Genomic DNA, 17,420 nt, shown 5'->3' with positions numbered 1-17,420 from the left:
TCCATGAATGTTGGCCCTTGGTTTTATTAAGGAAGGCATAACAGATTGGATCTCTTTTTCTTTCCTTCAACTCAACAAACAGTATAAAAACATGAAACAAGACTGTTAGAAATATATAATGCATAATTGCATAAATTATATAGACATAAACATGAACTATGATTTATCAGGTATTGTATATATTATATATTATCATTAGTACGTATTATTGTTTACTTAGTTAATTCTCCCATTAGTCCAGTAAGAAAGGAGCAACGTTTCCATTACCAGGAAAGGAAATGACTGGGTAATCAAGTAACTTCCTTGAGGCCATAAGTTAGTGGCAGCTGATGAGCAGCAGCCTTTTTCAAAAACAGTGAGAATCCCAAACTTCTCACTGCAGGTCTCCTTCTGGTTCTTAATTGGAAGAGGCATTGTGTCTCTTTCACTTTTGATGGTGCATCGCTTCCCCAGATTCATTTTGGAATTGAAGGACTTCTAGTTTTTATCCAATTGAAATGGAAAGATTTTTCTGCCCTATATCTCCATTTTGAAAAATGCCTTGTTTTCGCTTGGGTAGCTGGAGGATGGTGTTGGTGTCGTGGGAAACTGGCACACAGTTCGAGTCCCAGGAAGTGAGAATGAGCTCCATTTAACGGAACTGGAGCCATCGAGTCTCTACGAAGTTTTGATGGTGGCGAGGAGTGCAGCCGGGGAAGGACAGCCTGCCATGCTCACCTTCCGAACCAGCAAAGGTGAGTATAATCTTCCCTAAGAGGAGGGAGTTGGCTGTATTGATGTCACTTTTTAATAATTAGTGTCATTTTGGGGTAGCAAGTTTCTTGTATATAAATTTACTAAATAAACCTATTATAGTACCTCTTGGGGCCACATTTAGATGGTTGAATTCTTCTAGTCCATCTAGCATTTCACAGGTATTTTTGAGAGCTTATGATAGGTAAGGCATTAGGGTAAGGGACAAAACAAGGATAATCAAGACAAGATCCATCCTGATAGAACTTCTACTTTGCTAAAAAAGGTAAGACATACACATAAAGGCCAACTCAAGGCAAAATTTCAGTTCAGCTAATATTTACTGAATGACTTCTCAGTGCCAGGTAGTAAACAAAATAGATAATACTCCTTTGCTGTCATGGAGCTTCCATTCTAGTTGGGAGAAGTTTACACATAAGTTATAAGAACATTAGTAGGTGTTGAATGCTAACAAGAGATATAAATTAAGGGATGGGTGTAGCATGGGTTTCTCAGGTGGTGCTAGTGGTAAAGAATCCACCTGCTAATGCAGGAGACCTGAGAGCCGTGGGTTTGATCCCTGGGTCGGGAAGACCCCCTGGAGGAGGAAATGGCAGCCCACTCCAGTGTTCTTGTTTGGAGAATCCCATGGACAGAGGAGCCTGGTGGGCTGCAGTCCACAGAGTCACAAAGAGTCAGACACGACTGAAATGACTTACATGCAAGCATGTGGGGTGGTAGCGGTTGTCCCAGTTTGAACGGGTGGCCAGAGAACTGAGCAGCTGACAGCAGGGCGGAACTTTAAGGAGGTGTGTGGAAACCCATGTGAGTATCTGGGGCTGGAATATCCCAGTAGAGAGGATAGCAAGTGGGTGTGCTTGGAGCACTGAGGGGCCACAGTGATGAGAGTAAAGTAAGTGGGGAGGAGAGAATGCTCAAGGAGATGGATGATCATCGGCACATTGTCCAACCTGCTGGAACACCAACTTTGACCCTGAGTGAACTGGGAGCATTGGAGAGTTTTGAGCAGAGTTGTGACACTGCCTCTTGTGTGTTTCAATGCTGGCTATAGGGCCATGCTGACTGTAGGGTCAGGATAGATTGGAGGAGGGCAAAGGGATAGGGAGGGACCAGATCTGACATGGTCCAGGCAAGACAAGATGCCAGGGGATAGTCTTCTGTGGGGCAGCTTGTGAGGGTGGTGGTGGTGGTTTAGTCGCTCAGTCATGTCCAAATCTTGAGCCCCCCATGGACTCCTGTTCATGGGATTCTCCAGGCAAGAATACTGGATTGGGTTGCCATGCCCTCCTCCAGGGAATCTTCCTGACCCAGGAATCAAACCCAGGTCTCCTGCACTGCAGACAGATTCTTTACTGACTGAGCTACAAGGGAAGCCCTCCCAGTTTGTGAGGGTAGCTTGATTGAAAAGATGCCATTTCAGGGCTTCACTGGTGGCTCAGTGTAAAGAATCCATCTGCCAATGCAAGAGACATGAGTTCAATCCCTGACTGGGAAGATCCCACACGCTTCAGAGCAGCTAAACCCATGCACCACAACTGGTGAACCTGAGCTCCAGAGCCCGGGAGTCACAACTGCTGAGCCCACATGCCGCAACTCCTGAGGCCCGTGTGCCCTGAATCCCGTGAACAAGAGGAGCCAAGCCACCACAGCTACAGAGTAGCCCCTGCTCGCCACGACTAGAGAAGAGCCTGCACAGCAACAAAGACCCAGCGCTGTCATAAATAAATAAAATAAACAATTTAAAAAGATGCCATCGCAGGTTGGCCATAGATGAACAAAAAGACTTCTGTGAGCAGAGACGGGAATTGGATACAAGAGTTTTTGGTGTAGCACAGTGTTGGAAAGGAGTTCTGATGATTGAAAAGAAATTGTCTATTGACTTTTGAAAAATATCCTTTTATTTAATTACTGTGTCTAGACAGAAAAATAGTATTTCTTATTTGAAATGTATTTTGAGTTATTACCCATAATTAGTCCTTAGTTGTTTATACAGCCTGACCTGCAAATACTGAATAATGAGCATGTATTTCAGTTCTGAAATAATCAATTTCATTTTTCCCCCCTTGAAATTTTAAAACGGCATGACAGCTTTCGCATGAAGAAACTTAACCGAAGCTCTTAAATAATGAATATTCTGCATCAGAATTAAGAAATATGTACAGTAAAAATAACAGTGGGTGAATAGTTTGAAAACCTTTAGTCATTTGGCTTTTTCATTTGTGTCATTTTTTATGTGTGTAGATTAAAGCTGTCCTGGTGAAGAGAGACACATTTTTGTTATAGGTACTAGAAAAAGACAAAGTAACTTCTCAAGTTAATTCCTCATATTAGCCAAGTAATTACAATGTAGATTTTAAATTTAGACACTGTAACCGATAAATTCATATATTTATATGCCAGTTGAGTTTCATAGTATCTTTTCTTATGCAAAGAAGCTTATTTGTATTATATTATGTTATATTGTACCTTTCTAGAGAAAACAGCATCATCGAAAAATACCCAGGCCTCCTCTCCACCTGTGGGCATCCCTAAGCGCCCTGTTGTTTCAGAGGCTGCAGACAACTTCGGAGTGGTACTCACAGATGCCTCTAGGCATAGTGGAGGTAAAGAGAAGATTCTTCACTTACTCATTCTGTTTGTTTCCAAATGTAACTGACCTGTTTCAGGTTATTAGGGGGTGGAGTGGGACAGGATATTTATTATTCAAATTATATCCTACCATATAACTCTTATAGGTTTTATTTCAACCATTTTAAAATGTCTTGAATTTGAAATCTTAAATACCCAGTACCATGATTGATATTCAAAGTAATAAACTCAGATTTCAAATGTTATGATACTAAGTTTTTATAACTCACAAAAAGAATTTTTCTGTCTCCTCTCTGGCATGGAAACCAAATTTACATTGGAACCCTGAACATCTGACTTGTTTTTTTTGGTGATTTGTCAAAATATGTCATGGTACCTATAGTATGACTTAGTTTTTTATTGATTGATTACATGTCATTCTCAGCTTTATTGTTGTATCATGTTGATCTTAGAGTGTTTAGATGTCATAACAATAAGATTTTTAAAAGACTTCTTTTTAGTATTTAATCATACATGAATTCTCCTGTTACAACATAATGTGCTTTTTGTGATCTAGGGAAGGCTTAACATTTTATTACTGAGCTCTAAGAATTTTCAAGCTTCTCTTCCCTATTTTTATAGTCTATGAGTTGGCCTCAGACAGAAGCAAGTCATAACATTTGAACACCTCTGTGGAATGCTTCTGCATCTTCAGTATCATGAGCTGCTTTTTCTTGAGTCCTTTCGCCTCTGAGATCAGAAGAACAAAAACCTCATGAACTAACACGCAGTACTACATGCTGGAGCAGCAGAGATCAAATAAATCTTGCCCTTGGAGAGGCTTACAGTATAGGAGATGATGCAGACAACTAAACCAATACCAATATAGCAGGGAGGATAGATCAACCAGCAACGATGGTTTTGATTCTGCCTTGGAATCAAACATTTCATGAGATTTACCTAAATCACTTCCTTGATAGGAAGGAGGCCCAGTGGCTGGCAATAAGAGATGTTCCCTAAGCTGAGCTTCAAAGGCAAGAATGTTATAGCTGAATGAAGAAGCAGGAGAAACGGTTCTGGGCAGAGACCTCTCATGCAGAGACAGATGAAGGACATGTTCTATTTCATTTAGAGATTCAGAGATTTTTATTTAGTGCTATGGGGAATCATGCTACAGTGGGGGAGGAAAGCAGTTGCCTTGTATGATGTCCTTAAAGATTCAGTCTTTCCCTGAAAGCTATGAAGAAGCCTGGAAGATTTTAGAGATGGGATGGGGGAGTGGCATCAGATGAGGCTTGGAAATACAGACAGTGACAGTGTGGATGGGGAAGGACACAGACCAGAGATGAAGGGAACTGAATCCTCACTGAAAGAAAGCAAGAAATATGGTGACTTGGGCAACTTGAACCATTTACCAAGATAGGTGATAAGAATTTGTTGCTGAAGGTTATGGATTCTGTGCTGGCAATCATGAGTTTGGTGTTATCCAAGCAGAGATAACCCTAAAGAAAGGATTTATTTAATCTTCACAATAACCCTGTGAGGAAGGGAGCATCAGCATATTACAGATCAGGAAACTGGGACTCAAGGGGGTTGTGGAACTTGCCTAAGGTCACCCAGAGAGTGGTGGAACTGCTATCCACAGTCAGATATTTAAGACTCCAAGAGCAGTATTCTTTATCTCCTTTCACATGCTGTTTATTTTAGGTATCGATGGTATTCTTCTCTTTAGGGACTTTCCCCTAATAACGTTCTTTTTCTACTTGGTCTGTGGTATTCTTTATGAGTTTTAACCTCATGTGAATCAACAGAGGAAGTTGTTCAGTTATCTTCGTATTAAAAGAGAAATTCACTAACTTCTATTCGTTCTGTTTCCATTGCTTTCTAACTTGAAAGGAATACAGTAAGTATCATGCCAAGTTGCCTGCTTTGAATGTGTTCATCTTTTCATCCATTAAACAATTTGTTTTTAAAATGCCACGAATTCCTTCATACAGGCACCATATGCAACATTATTTTGTTATGTGTTTGTATTCAGATTGAAGAGATGTTGAGACAGAGGGGTGTTGGTGGAGGCCAGACCCAGGCTAGACAGAGACAGGGCTTCCTGAGTAATTCACTGAAGTAATGTAACCATGGGGGCTTCCCCGGTGGCTCAGCAAGAAAGAATCCACCTGCTGATGCAGGAGATATGGGTTCAATCTCTGGGTTGGGAAGATCCCCTGAAGAAGGAAATGGTAACCCATTCCAGTATCCTTGCCTGGGAAATCTCACGAACAGAGGAGCCTGGCAGGTTACAGTTCATGGGGTTGCAGAGAGTCAGACATGACTTAGCGACTAAAACGACAATGGAACCATGGTCCAGAGCTGGTCCTCCTTGTTCCAGCTCTAGAGACATGACAGTGAGCGTGTGGAAGGGCAGTTGGTCTTGATAACCAGCTCATTCTTAAAAAGCTCACAGGTGACTGCTGTAAAGTGGGTGGCCGTTCACAACTTCCGAACTGTTGTACAGCCCAGGCTGTTTCTGTCCACACCCTTGCTCTGTAGGGACCAGGTGGGAAGCCAGTTATAACCACCAGATTGCTTGGCCAGCAGTTAGGGACATGTGTTGGCCACACAGTTTGAATGGCTGATGAACTTCCTCCTGAGGTTTCCACCTGCCATAGAATCGAGACCGTCTCGTCTGTGGGCTGGAAACATCCCTCCTCTTGGCCATGCTAACTGAGAGCTGCCAGGGGTTGGGTTCACGTGGATGATCACGTGGATCGTCTGTTTCCTGATAACACTTGTCTTTATTTAACTGTGAATGTGTCTTCCTGCTTTCATCCTAAGCAGTGGTTCTCCCTTCCCATTTTTATCAGGATTGATTTTACTGGTTCGGTTTATCCCTATTTTACTGCTTGCAGTCTGTTTTTCAGTAGTTTTTCTGTACTGTTTTTCTGTACAGTAGTAATAGCTACATTGCTGATTATTGACAGGCTATGATCATCATAGCTAATAAACAGAACAATCTATAGACTATTGGCTGAATATGTTTTCTATAGCTCAGTTGGATAATGAAAACCATTTAAATAACACATTGTTTTGAAATTTACTGTAAATTATTACCACAGTCAGACTTGAAGCACCAAGTAATAATTACTTATATTGTTTTAGCATGCCTCAGTCATCATACTCATTAACTTTCAGATTTTCAGAGATACTTATCAAGTTTATAAATTATCTCACTTTTCCTGCTACTTCCTCTATTTCATTGCACATTAACTTTTCAGAGGACAGAAAGAAAGTCATAATGTCATTAACTCTGGCAAGAATTTTGGTGCAGAGCCTTTAGTAAAGTGATGTTGGGGATTTATCCCTTTCAGTTCATTTGAGTAATTCTTGTTTCTGATGCTGAGGGTTATCGAAATGAATGTTTCCATTTTCAGTCCCAGAGGCACCTGACCGGCCTACTATCTCCACTGCGTCAGAGACGTCTGTCTACGTCACATGGATTCCTCGGGCGAACGGGGGCTCTCCAATCACTGCCTTCAAGGTTGAATATAAACGGATGAGGACTAGTGACTGGCTGGTGGCAGCTGAAGACATCCCTCCTTCTAAGCTTTCTGTGGAAGTTCGTAGTTTAGAGCCAGGTAGTAATATTCAAACATTTTGTTTTAGGCCAGCAGTGCTGACCTTAGATGCATATTCGTCTTTTTTTTTTTTGACCATGCCTACTGCATGCAGGATATTAGTTTCCTGACCAGAGATCTAGTCTGTGTCCCCTGCATTGGAAAGTCTTAACCACTGGACCACCAGGGAAATCCCTAAATACATATTTGTAATAATCATATATTCTTCTAATTGTTAAAGTAATGTGAGCTTATTGTATAAAAAGCAAAATTGTATCTGAAAGCAAAATATAAAAAGAGAATAGTCACTCCAAACCCACCCATCTAGAGATAACCATTGTTTATATTATGTTGTATTTCTTTCTAGTCTTTTTTCCTTTCTAATACAAACTGGGATCATGCCATAAATATTGTCTTGTGACCCCCTTTTCCCATGTTATATCATAATTAACAATTCTTCAGAACTCAGTGTTTAATAACTGTGGATCTACTGTGTAAGTATACCATGATTGACTTAACCTAGTCTTTATTTCTGGGCTTTAGACTATTTCTAACTGCAAATGAGTGGAAGTAGGGTGGTGGTGACATCTTTGTGTGTGTGTATGTATGTGTATTCTGCTATGAATGAATGTTTTAAGAGGGAAATTGCTTGTTATTTGACTACAATTGATCTGATGACACAGCATGGTTAAACCCACTACTTTGCTTTATGGATATGAGACAACCTCTTTGTTCTGTTAAGTTTTGTTTCAGCATCAGGGGAGCTTCTCCAGACCCCTGTGTGTTTAGTCGCTCAGTCATGTCTGACTCTTTGTGATCCCACGGACTGTAGCCCACTGGGCTGCTTTGTCCATGGGGATTCTCCAGGCTAGAGTACTGGAGTGGGTTGCCATGCCCTCCTCCAGGGGATCTTCCCAACCCAGGGATCAAACCCAGGTCTCCTGCATTGCAGGCAGATTCTTTACCATCTGAACCACCAGGGAAGCCCATCCAGACCCCCTAATATATGAAACAACCCATAAAAGAGGAAAGCACTAATCACAAATCAACTTTATTTACTTTTGTTTGTTTGGGTTTCATGACTGTTTTTGTTGATGGACTTTTAAATGTACTTTAGCAGCAAAAACCCGTGTTTGTCTGACAGGTAACAGGAGGAGCTCAGGAATATGTAGGTACAGTTGGGAGAGGGTGGCAGTTTTAAATATGGGCAAAGCTAAGTAACATTTTATAGATAGAAAAGACTGTTTTCAGAAGCTCAGGGGTTATTTTTGAGCTTTGGGGAAACTTGCTTTAGGGGTCTAATTTATTCTTTAGATTCAGATTTTCAGAAACTCACAATCCTTAGAGTTTTTTTTTTTTTTTAAGTTCTTAATATCTAAGCCAAACAAATACCTTCTGTTGTAGCTTAAATCTGATCTTTCTCCTCTTATTAGAGGGAGCAGAGTGACATCTGTGATTAGCCACACAGTGCCTCTTCATAGCTGTATTCCCTGTGTTAAACTTTGCTTCAGTTGTTTCTTTCAAAGTGGAAAAAACCCTATTGGGCTGGCCACAAAGTTCGTTCGGATTTTTCCTATGTACTTACAGAAAAAGAAAAACCCAAACAAATATTCTGGCCAACCCAATAGTTTCAGCAACCCACTCCAGTATTCTTGCCTGGGAAATCCCACAGACAGAGGAGCCTGGCAGGCTGCAGTCCATGGGGCTGCAAAGACTGGGACACGACCTAGTGACTAAACACCACCATCATCACCACCAGCTAGTCCTGTATTTGATGGGTATGACTTTAGAACAGGATGTTGAAAGAGAAATGTGCTCTTTCCTCCTCTCTCCTGGCTTCTTTCCATGAGGAACAGCATCTGTCTCTCCCAGGGACCCCCAGTAAGGTATTGGAATCTTGAACACACGCAATGAACGCATGCAATACCAGAGTGACAAGTGGGTTGAAATCTATTTACTATCTAGGCTTTAGAGCATGTCGTTGTTATTGCAGAGAGATGTTTAAGTATGATTGTTGTATTTTGAATATTGTCCCTTAAATTCTGTTTTTCTTTTCCCTCCCTCGAAAGGTTCAACGTACAAATTTAGGGTCATTGCTATCAACCATTATGGTGAGAGTTTTCGGAGTTCAGCTTCTCGTCCGTATCAGGTGGCTGGGTTCCCCAATCGCTTTTCTAACCGTCCAATAACTGGACCTCACATCGCCTACACAGAAGCTGTCAGTGATACTCAGATCATGCTAAAGTGGACGGTAAGTAAAACATCTTCTCTAATGACAAAAGTTTCTGATGTGGCCATGTTAGTTTAATATCAGGACATGATACTATGAATGGGAAATTTTTGAACTTTTAAGTAAGAGGAAATTGAGGGCCACAAATTTGTGTAAGAGCATATATTATAAGAGGGGCAGGTTTTGTTTTATTTTGTTTTAGTTTTTATTTTATAATGGAGTTTAACTGATTAGAGCTTCCCAGGTGGCGTTCTAGTGGTAAAGAGCCCACCTGCCAAAGCAGGAGACATAAGAGATGTGAGTTCAATCCCTGGGTTGGGAAGATCCCCCAGAGGATGGCATGGCAGCCCACTCCGGTATTCTTGCCTGGAGAATCCCATGAACAGAGAAGCCTGGTGTTTACAGTCCATGGGGTTGAACAGAGTCAGACACAACTGAACTGAAGCAACTTAGCACACACACACTCGTAGCTAATCAACAGTGTGATAGTTTCAGATGCACAGCAGAGGGACTCAGCTGTACATACACAAAAACTATTCTTCCCCCCAATTCCCCTCCCATCCAGGCTCAGGGGGCAGGGCTAAAAATAAAATGATTGTCTCTTCAGCTCTCATCCAAGTATTAACACAATCACCATTTCATGTTTTATTGTTTTTGAGCCCAATGTACTTTTTTGTCTTTGAGCCTAGTGAGACATAGTGCTTTATTTTTGTTTAGCCCTGCAGTAAGCTAAAATGCTCTCAGCACCTGTGAATACCTTTAAATTAAACTTTAAATGGCTATCAAGGATTTCTATAAAATGAAGCTCAAAAAATACTGCCACACAGATAAATAAATCTTAATGGATGTAAAAGTTACATTTATTTTTGTCTTTGACAAGTCTTTGCTTGTCTTTTCTAGTACATTCCATCGAGTAACAATAACACTCCCATTCAAGGATTTTATATCTATTACCGGCCAACAGATAGTGACAATGATAGTGATTACAAGAGGGATATTGTAGAAGGTAAGTGCCATGGACAAGCTAGAGTCTTAATAAGAGAGTTTTGGATGGAGAGGGTTTATAAATATTATGAAAAATGTCCCAGGGTAAAATAGAGTAAAAATGAAATGGCATATATGCTACTACTTTGAATTTTTTCCAAAGAAAGTTAATTTGTCCAGTTTAATACAATGGACCCTTGAAGAATGAGGGGTTGGTGGTTCAGTCTGTAAAGAATCCGCCTGCAGTGCAGGAGCTGCAGGAGACGGGTTTGATCCTTGGGTCGGGAAGATCCCCTGGAAGAAGGCATGGCAGCCCACTCCAGTATTCTTGCCTAGAGAATCCTATGCACAGAGGAGCCTGGCAGGTTACAGTCCATAGGATCAGAGGAGCCTGGCAGGCTACAGTCCGTAGGATCACAAAGAGTCAGGCACAACTGAAGAGATTTTGCAAGTATGCATCTTGGTTCAGTTTTGCATATGTGTGTGTATAGGAAATTATTTGCTTAACATTTGCTTTTCCCACTAAATGTTACTCTCCTCACGGCAGAGGGCCTTCTTTCCCACGGCTGTATCCCAAGCCCTACACTGTTGAGTTGTTCGGTATTTATTGAGTAAATGAATGGGTGAATGCTCAGAGTCCAGAAAAGAATAATGGAGTGTCTAGGGTGATCAGGTTGGAAAAAAGACATCTATGATAGCCAGCAGCAGAACAGCTTTCTTCAAGTTTTGTGTTTGTTTTTTTTTAATTTATTATTTTGACTGCTCTGGGTCTTCGTTGCTGGGCTTGGGCTTTCTCCAGTTGCAGCGAGCTGGGGCTGCTCTCTAGTTGCGCCGTGCGGGCTTCTCGTTGTGGGGGCTTCTCCTCTTGCAGAGCACGGGCTCCGGGGCTGCTCTCTAGTTGCGCCGTGCGGGCTTCTCGTCGTGGGGGCTTCTCTTGCAGAGCGCGGGCTCCGGGGCTGCTCTGTAGTTGCGCCGTGCGGGCTTCTCGTCGTGGGGGCTTCTCCTCTTGCAGAGCGCGGGCTCCGGGGCTGCTCTGTAGTTGCGCCGTGCGGGCTTCTCGTCGTGGGGGCTTCTCCTCTTGCAGAGCGCGGGCTCCGGGGCTGCTCTCTAGTTGCGCCGTGCGGGCTTCTCGTTGTGGGGGCTTCTCCTCTTGCAGAGCACGGGCTCCGGGGCTGCTCTCTAGTTGCGCCGTGCGGGCTTCTCGTTGTGGGGGCTTCTCCTCTTGCAGAGCGCGGGCTCTCGGTGCTTGTGGGCTTAGTAGTTGTGGTGCCGTGCTTAGTTGCTTCACAGCATGAGGAATCTCCTTGGGTGAGGGAGCAATCCCGTGTCTACTGCATTGGCAGGCAGATTCCTAACCACTAGACCACCAGGAAAGTCCTGTCTTCAAGTATTTAAGGACTGGAATGTGGAAGAGGTACTCAGTCTGTTGGGGGAGGACAGCTAGAAGGAAATCGAGTGAGGAAGAACCCTTTCATACCATATTTCTCTGATGTGGGTCCCCTCACAAAATAATAAACTCCCCAATTTGGGAGGTGTTCAGTAGAAGCTGGATACCTGTTTCTCAGTGCTAAGTTGGAACAGATTCTTGCTTTGGGAGGAAGGCTTCTTCTGAGGTCTTTTTTCACTCTAAGATTCTTTTTTTTTGAAGTATTAATTTCCTAATGAATCATCTCAAAAAATTGTGCCAAGCCAAGGTGACTTTCCTCTGACTTTTCAACGTCCAATAGTTTTTTTGTTGTAAGTAATCTTATAATAAATTACTTTTAATAGGTGGCATCATGTTTCTTTAAATATTGTGGTTTTCTTTTTATTGTTCATCCGTTACTTTTGTGATGTGATGCATCCATTATTTTTGTGATATGATGAAAAATTTGTTATCTAAGTTTTAATACCTGGCACAGAGTAGGTGCTCCCTAAATATTTTTTGAATGGAAGAGTGATTGTTTCTCTTTTCTTAATCTGGAAAAGTAGGAAAGAAATGAGTTCCCCAAACCTGCCTTCTTCATAAAGAATTGGGGAAGTGTGGAAAGATCATTGTTAAGGGCAAAAAGATTCAGTGAAGTCAGGATGGTAGCTTCCTGGAGGTGGCAGTGGCTGGAGGGGGCATGAGGGGACCGTGGGGGCCGGGAACACGTGCTTCCCCCGGGTGCTGCTCCCATAACTGTGGCCTGTGTGTGACGTGCTTCCCCCGGGTGCTGGTCCCACAACTGTGGCCTGTGTGTGACGTGCTTCCCCCGGGTGCTGGTCCCACGACTGTGGCCTGTGTGTGACGTGCTTCACCCGGGTGCTGGTCCCACGACTGTGGCCTGTGTGTGTGAACATTCATCTCTACAGTGATGGGTACTTTTTCACATGCATGTTCATGAAAGGAAATAGCATTGTCAGTGACCGATCCACACTGTAGTCCTGGCTCAGTCTTCATGTTAGTTTTGTCTGGGTTAGGCAGGTGGAGGTGTCTGGTTTTTAGTTTTAAACTCTTTTGAGAGAGGTTACACTTTCGTTAGAAGGTCGTTCTACATAAGCCAAATATAAATAAAACAAACCTCCCTCTCTGTCTCCATCAGTATCACTCCCTCCCTTCCCCTTCCCGGTTCAACTCTAGAAATCCGCTGAGAAACACTTTCTATATTCTCTAGCTAAATCTTTGAACGTTTACAGACTTGAGTGTTGGCCTGTGGAGTGTGGAGCAGGGAAATTCCTCTAAAGGAGCTTTTGTTTCTCTTACCAGCATCTGTACATGTGAGCTTTGCCTTGTGGTTCACGAGAACTTGTTTATGAACATAATAGAGCAGTTAGCTGTTTAAGTGGGCTTCACTGTGCTGTGTAATTTGCTTATTCCTTATTTTCAAGTTTATGCACTTGAAATTCTTTTTGTGGCAGTTGGAAACTATTGGCTTGCTCTCCCGAGCCAAGAAACAAAGGTATTTATCCTTTCTACATAAAGTTTTCTTTAAAGTTTTAGATTACTTACGTATATCAACTCAAAACTGTTTAAGCTTTGAAACGCAATTACATTGTTAAAGAATACAGTAAGAGAAGAGCAATTATACTGGTACCCTACCTTTTGAATTAAGTTCCACGTTTAGATAAGCTGTAAACGTTTTGAACATACCAGTGTGTTTGTGGTGATTATTTTAATCTTGTAAATTAAGTTCAGTTTCAAGCAAATCAGAGTATGTCATCCTGATCTTTAAGCCTGTGCTTTCATTTTTTACCTTTTCTAAAACATTCTTGGTGAAAAAAACTGCTGAGCAAACAGCATGCTTGTTGGTTGATTATAAACCTAATAATAACACTTAGGTGTCTTATTTGTCAATGACCTGTAAAACCTTTCTGGTGATATTTTCTATAATTGGAATAATTTCAATAACAGTGGGATATTATTCTAATATGATATGTATTAGTTCATTTTCTCTTACTAGTAACTTATCAGAAGCTTAGTTTAATTCCATTTTTACTAGTGCTATGAAAGGAAAACTTCAAATCTAGTGTAATAATTATTCAAGTGAATGTTGTTGAGTGAGTTGGGGGCTGGACCAGGAAAGAACTAAAGATAGAGAAAAAAGTAGGAGTCTTTTAGCAAAGCTTTTGGAATTTAAAAATGGATCTGTTCTTATCTCAAGTAGATTTTGAGTCAAGTTTCTTTTAGAATCCTCTTTACACTTATAAATGGGGCCTAGAATTCCCCACTTGTGAGTTTTTCATAGTCCTTCGATCCTAAAGCAAGCAGATTCTCTTCCTTATAAAATATGGGGCTTGTAGAATATGAATGAGGGGCTTTGTATCGGTGGCCTGGAAAGGGGTATGCTTCCAGGTCGGGATGTTTTTGTCTGTGTTGAATCAGGAAGAATCCCGGAGCCACTGGCTCTGTCAGCCAAGTCGATTTGACTTGTGCGTGTGGTTTTGTTTCATTTATTTTTTTCCTTCTCTATCTTTAATTGACTCTTAAATCAGTTGGTGGTATAGTTGAGTTTCTAAGAAACAGTGAAAACAGTTTGAAGAGGTATTTTCTGAGAAGGATTAAAGGTGCTTGAAGAGTTCATTGAGTCTGGCAGACGTGTCCCTGTTTATTAAAGTTTGTCACAGGTCCACGGAAGTAAAAACAGAGAGTGATTTATATTGAAGTTGCTCAGTTTAGAAGTGTTTCTAAATGAAATGCTGGCTGTGTGCCACGGATCACAGCCTCATTCTTTACTTGTGTGGTTTGGAGACCCAGATTCAAAAGGAAAGAAATGGCGGGAGCAGTAGCCAAGAGCTTCCCAGAGTAGATTTTGCTGTTTGAGCATTCATTTATATGTTGGAGGGCTTCCCTGATGGCTCAGGGATAAAGAATCTGCCTGCAGTGCAGGAGACACAGAGACACGGGTTCCATGCCTGGGTCAGAAAGATGCCCTGGAGAAAGCAATGACAACCCACTCCAGTATTCTTGCTAGGAGAATTCCACGGACCCAGGAGCCTGGCAGGCTACAGTCCATACGGGTCACAAAAAGTCAGACATGACTGAGCACGCACATGCACACACACACACATGCACACATTGTGTCCCATTAGAGTGGAACTGAGAGTTTTGCTGAGGTCTGTCTTGTAATGGTCACTTGTTCTGGGTAAGACATTGTTTTCTGACCTCATACATGGCGTTGCTTTCTGGTGGATGAACAGAGTGGGTTGACTTGCTCGCTGAAGTATGGGATCAAAGGACTTGAGGGTTTTCTTTTAACTTATGCAGAAAATTAATATGTATTTTATGAAAGACTTACTACTAATTACTTGTAATGAAACAAAGTCTGAATCCCCACAGACAGGTTTAGCTTTAATTCAGTTTCTCTCTTCTCTTTACCATTTCTTTTCATACCATGCAATAGAAATGCTATTCATCTGTCATGTATCGCTGAAAGTATAAGGACATTTTTATTGCTCAAACTGACTATATGGTGATGGCACCTGCTCCAACTTCATTTTGAAATTACTAAATGATTTTATTGACTCTGTTGTTTAGATTATGGCGTATTTAAATCTTATCATCTATTTTTCCTTTCTAGGTTCAAAGCAGTGGCACATGATTGGCCACCTGCAGCCAGAAACCTCCTATGATATTAAAATGCAGTGTTTCAACGAAGGAGGAGAGAGCGAGTTCAGTAACGTGATGATCTGTGAAACGAAAGGTAGGGAGGGGTGAGAATGAGTGGTTCTTCCCTGGACAGAGCTAGGATTTTGAACTCTGGATTCCTTCTGACTATTGATGTGTTTCCATAGATACTTTGGACTGTTTTCTAGGTATATCCACTGTCTCAACACTCTAGCCTTATGTCAGCTAGAGCAGCGATCCCCAACTTCATTGACACCAAGTGCTGGTTTTATGGAAGACAGTTTCCCATGGACCAGGGAGGTGAGCAGGTGGTTTGGAATGATTCAAGTGCATTACATCTATTGTGCACTTTATTTCTATTATTATTACATCAGCTCCACCTCAGATCATCAGGCATTAGATCCTGGAGGTTGAGGACCCCTGGGCTAGAAAACTTGCCTTAAAAGTAGTTTAGATAAGTATTCATTGTAAATTTCTGCATGCCTCTGGGTAGGTCACTTCCCCCCAACCCCCTTTTTTTTTGGTCCTCTATGAAGGAATAGAAATATTTGCTGACTAATTTCTGAGATTGCTGAGAGAATTAGAATGCTTTCCCAAAAAAGTTAAAGAGAAGGCGCTACCTATGTTTAAAGTGGTTTTTGAATGACAGATATGTATACTACCTACCTGTTCAGTTAAGTGTAGTAGTTAAGTTCAGAATTAGTCGATAATTCTAAAATAAGATTTCAACTGCTTGCAGACATAGATTAGCTGTAAAATACTACAATTGTTGAAAACAGAAGATACCACACTTGAGTAACAGAAGCAGCCGAAGTGGAAACTGAGGCTCAGAAAGGTTGAATTCATATGCCAAGACTCAGCTTCATCGTTCAATTCTGAATCACATGTCTTTCTGCTTCAAAACCCACATGTTAAATTCACATTTAAACGTTTATACACACAGACCTGTAGACTAACCTTGAATTTCATTTGTTTAGCATATATTTGAGTACCTTTTTGTACTGGACACTGTTTAATGAACATTTCTTACTTGCCTCCAGATGCTGTGAAACTCAGAACAAAATTACATAAAAATGAAATTTCTTGTCTCTGCTCCCAAGACATTTAAGAATCTAGCCAGGCAGAACATAAAACAGAGACAACAATGTAATAACTGTATTGTTTTTAATAGTCTTATAGTATACATCATTAATCGACTCGGCTGGGGAATCAAAGGTTCCAGCTATAGACTTTCGGATGAGAGAAAAGCAAAAACCTTCTTTAAAATGTTAATTGGAACTTCGCTGGCGGTGCAGAGTTTAAGACTTTGCCTTACATGCAGGGGGTACAGGTTTGATCCCTGGTCAGGGAGCTAACATCCTACATGCCTTGTGGCCAAAAAAACTGAAGCAATATAAAACAGAAGAAATATTGTAACACATTCAATAACGACTTTAAAAAATGGTTCACATAAAAAAAAACGAAAAATCTAAAAAAATAAAATTTTAACCATTCACGCTGAATGACTTTCTGAAATGTATTACACAATCCCCAGCCTGTTTAAGTAGAACGCTGGATGCATGAGTTCACCTTTTTAAAGAAATGACTCAAGGTTCTTATTGTGAACAGTGATTATCTTATCTTCGTAATTCCGTACAGTTTTCTCGGGAATGACACAGTGTTGGAGGCCAGCCACTTCCCCCCACTGTTCAAGATTGTAGGCCATCGTGATTTTTGTTTAGTTCTCTGCTTTCTCTTTCTGTTTTGCCCCTTAACTTGCTCACGTCATGTTCTTGGCTCTCTCTTCTCATTCACGTCCATGGGACCATCTCACCCACTGCAAAAGTTTTTAAGTTCAGCGAGAGGTTGGCAACCGCTCATCAAGCTTGGTGGAATTATGAATAAATTCAGAGTAAATGAGGAGTGAACAAACCTGAAGAACTTCCCTATGAGTAATTGTGGTCTTTCATGTACAATCTGTAACATCCATTTTGCCTTAGAAACTTGTTTGTTGTCTTAGGAATTGGCAGGGACCTTAGAATTGTATAATCCAACATACCACCCAAAGTAGAAATTTCCTTTAGAGTCTTTGCCAGGTATTCTTCTAGCTTTCAATGCTGCAGAGCTCTTTCCTTTGAAAGGCAGCCTCTCCTTGACTGATTTCCAGCCCTGTTCTGTAGAGTTGAAGTTGCTAGAAAATGGAACCCCA

The 17,420-nt window shown here is 41.4% G+C and overlaps 1 protein-coding gene across 2 annotated transcripts in view; it reads left to right on the top strand.

Annotated features, from left to right (window-relative positions):
* Window positions 1-17,420, top strand: part of CDON (cell adhesion associated, oncogene regulated) — a 98,556-nt gene that overhangs the window by 54,501 nt on the left and 26,635 nt on the right. For both annotated transcript variants that reach the window (XM_070365273.1, XM_070365274.1), the window contains exons 11-16: window positions 560-734; window positions 3,228-3,356; window positions 6,750-6,953; window positions 9,002-9,183; window positions 10,063-10,168; window positions 15,186-15,308. In XM_070365273.1, coding sequence (XP_070221374.1) covers window positions 560-734; window positions 3,228-3,356; window positions 6,750-6,953; window positions 9,002-9,183; window positions 10,063-10,168; window positions 15,186-15,308 — 919 coding nt within the window. The remainder of the gene's footprint in view (window positions 1-559; window positions 735-3,227; window positions 3,357-6,749; window positions 6,954-9,001; window positions 9,184-10,062; window positions 10,169-15,185; window positions 15,309-17,420) is intronic.

The sequence above is a fragment of the Bos mutus genome, chromosome 29, assembly GCF_027580195.1.
Source record: "Bos mutus isolate GX-2022 chromosome 29, NWIPB_WYAK_1.1, whole genome shotgun sequence".
NCBI classification, from domain to species: Eukaryota; Metazoa; Chordata; class Mammalia; order Artiodactyla; family Bovidae; genus Bos; species Bos mutus.
The sequence above is the reverse complement of the archived record's forward strand: the minus strand, read 5'-3'. Positions and strand labels throughout refer to the sequence as shown.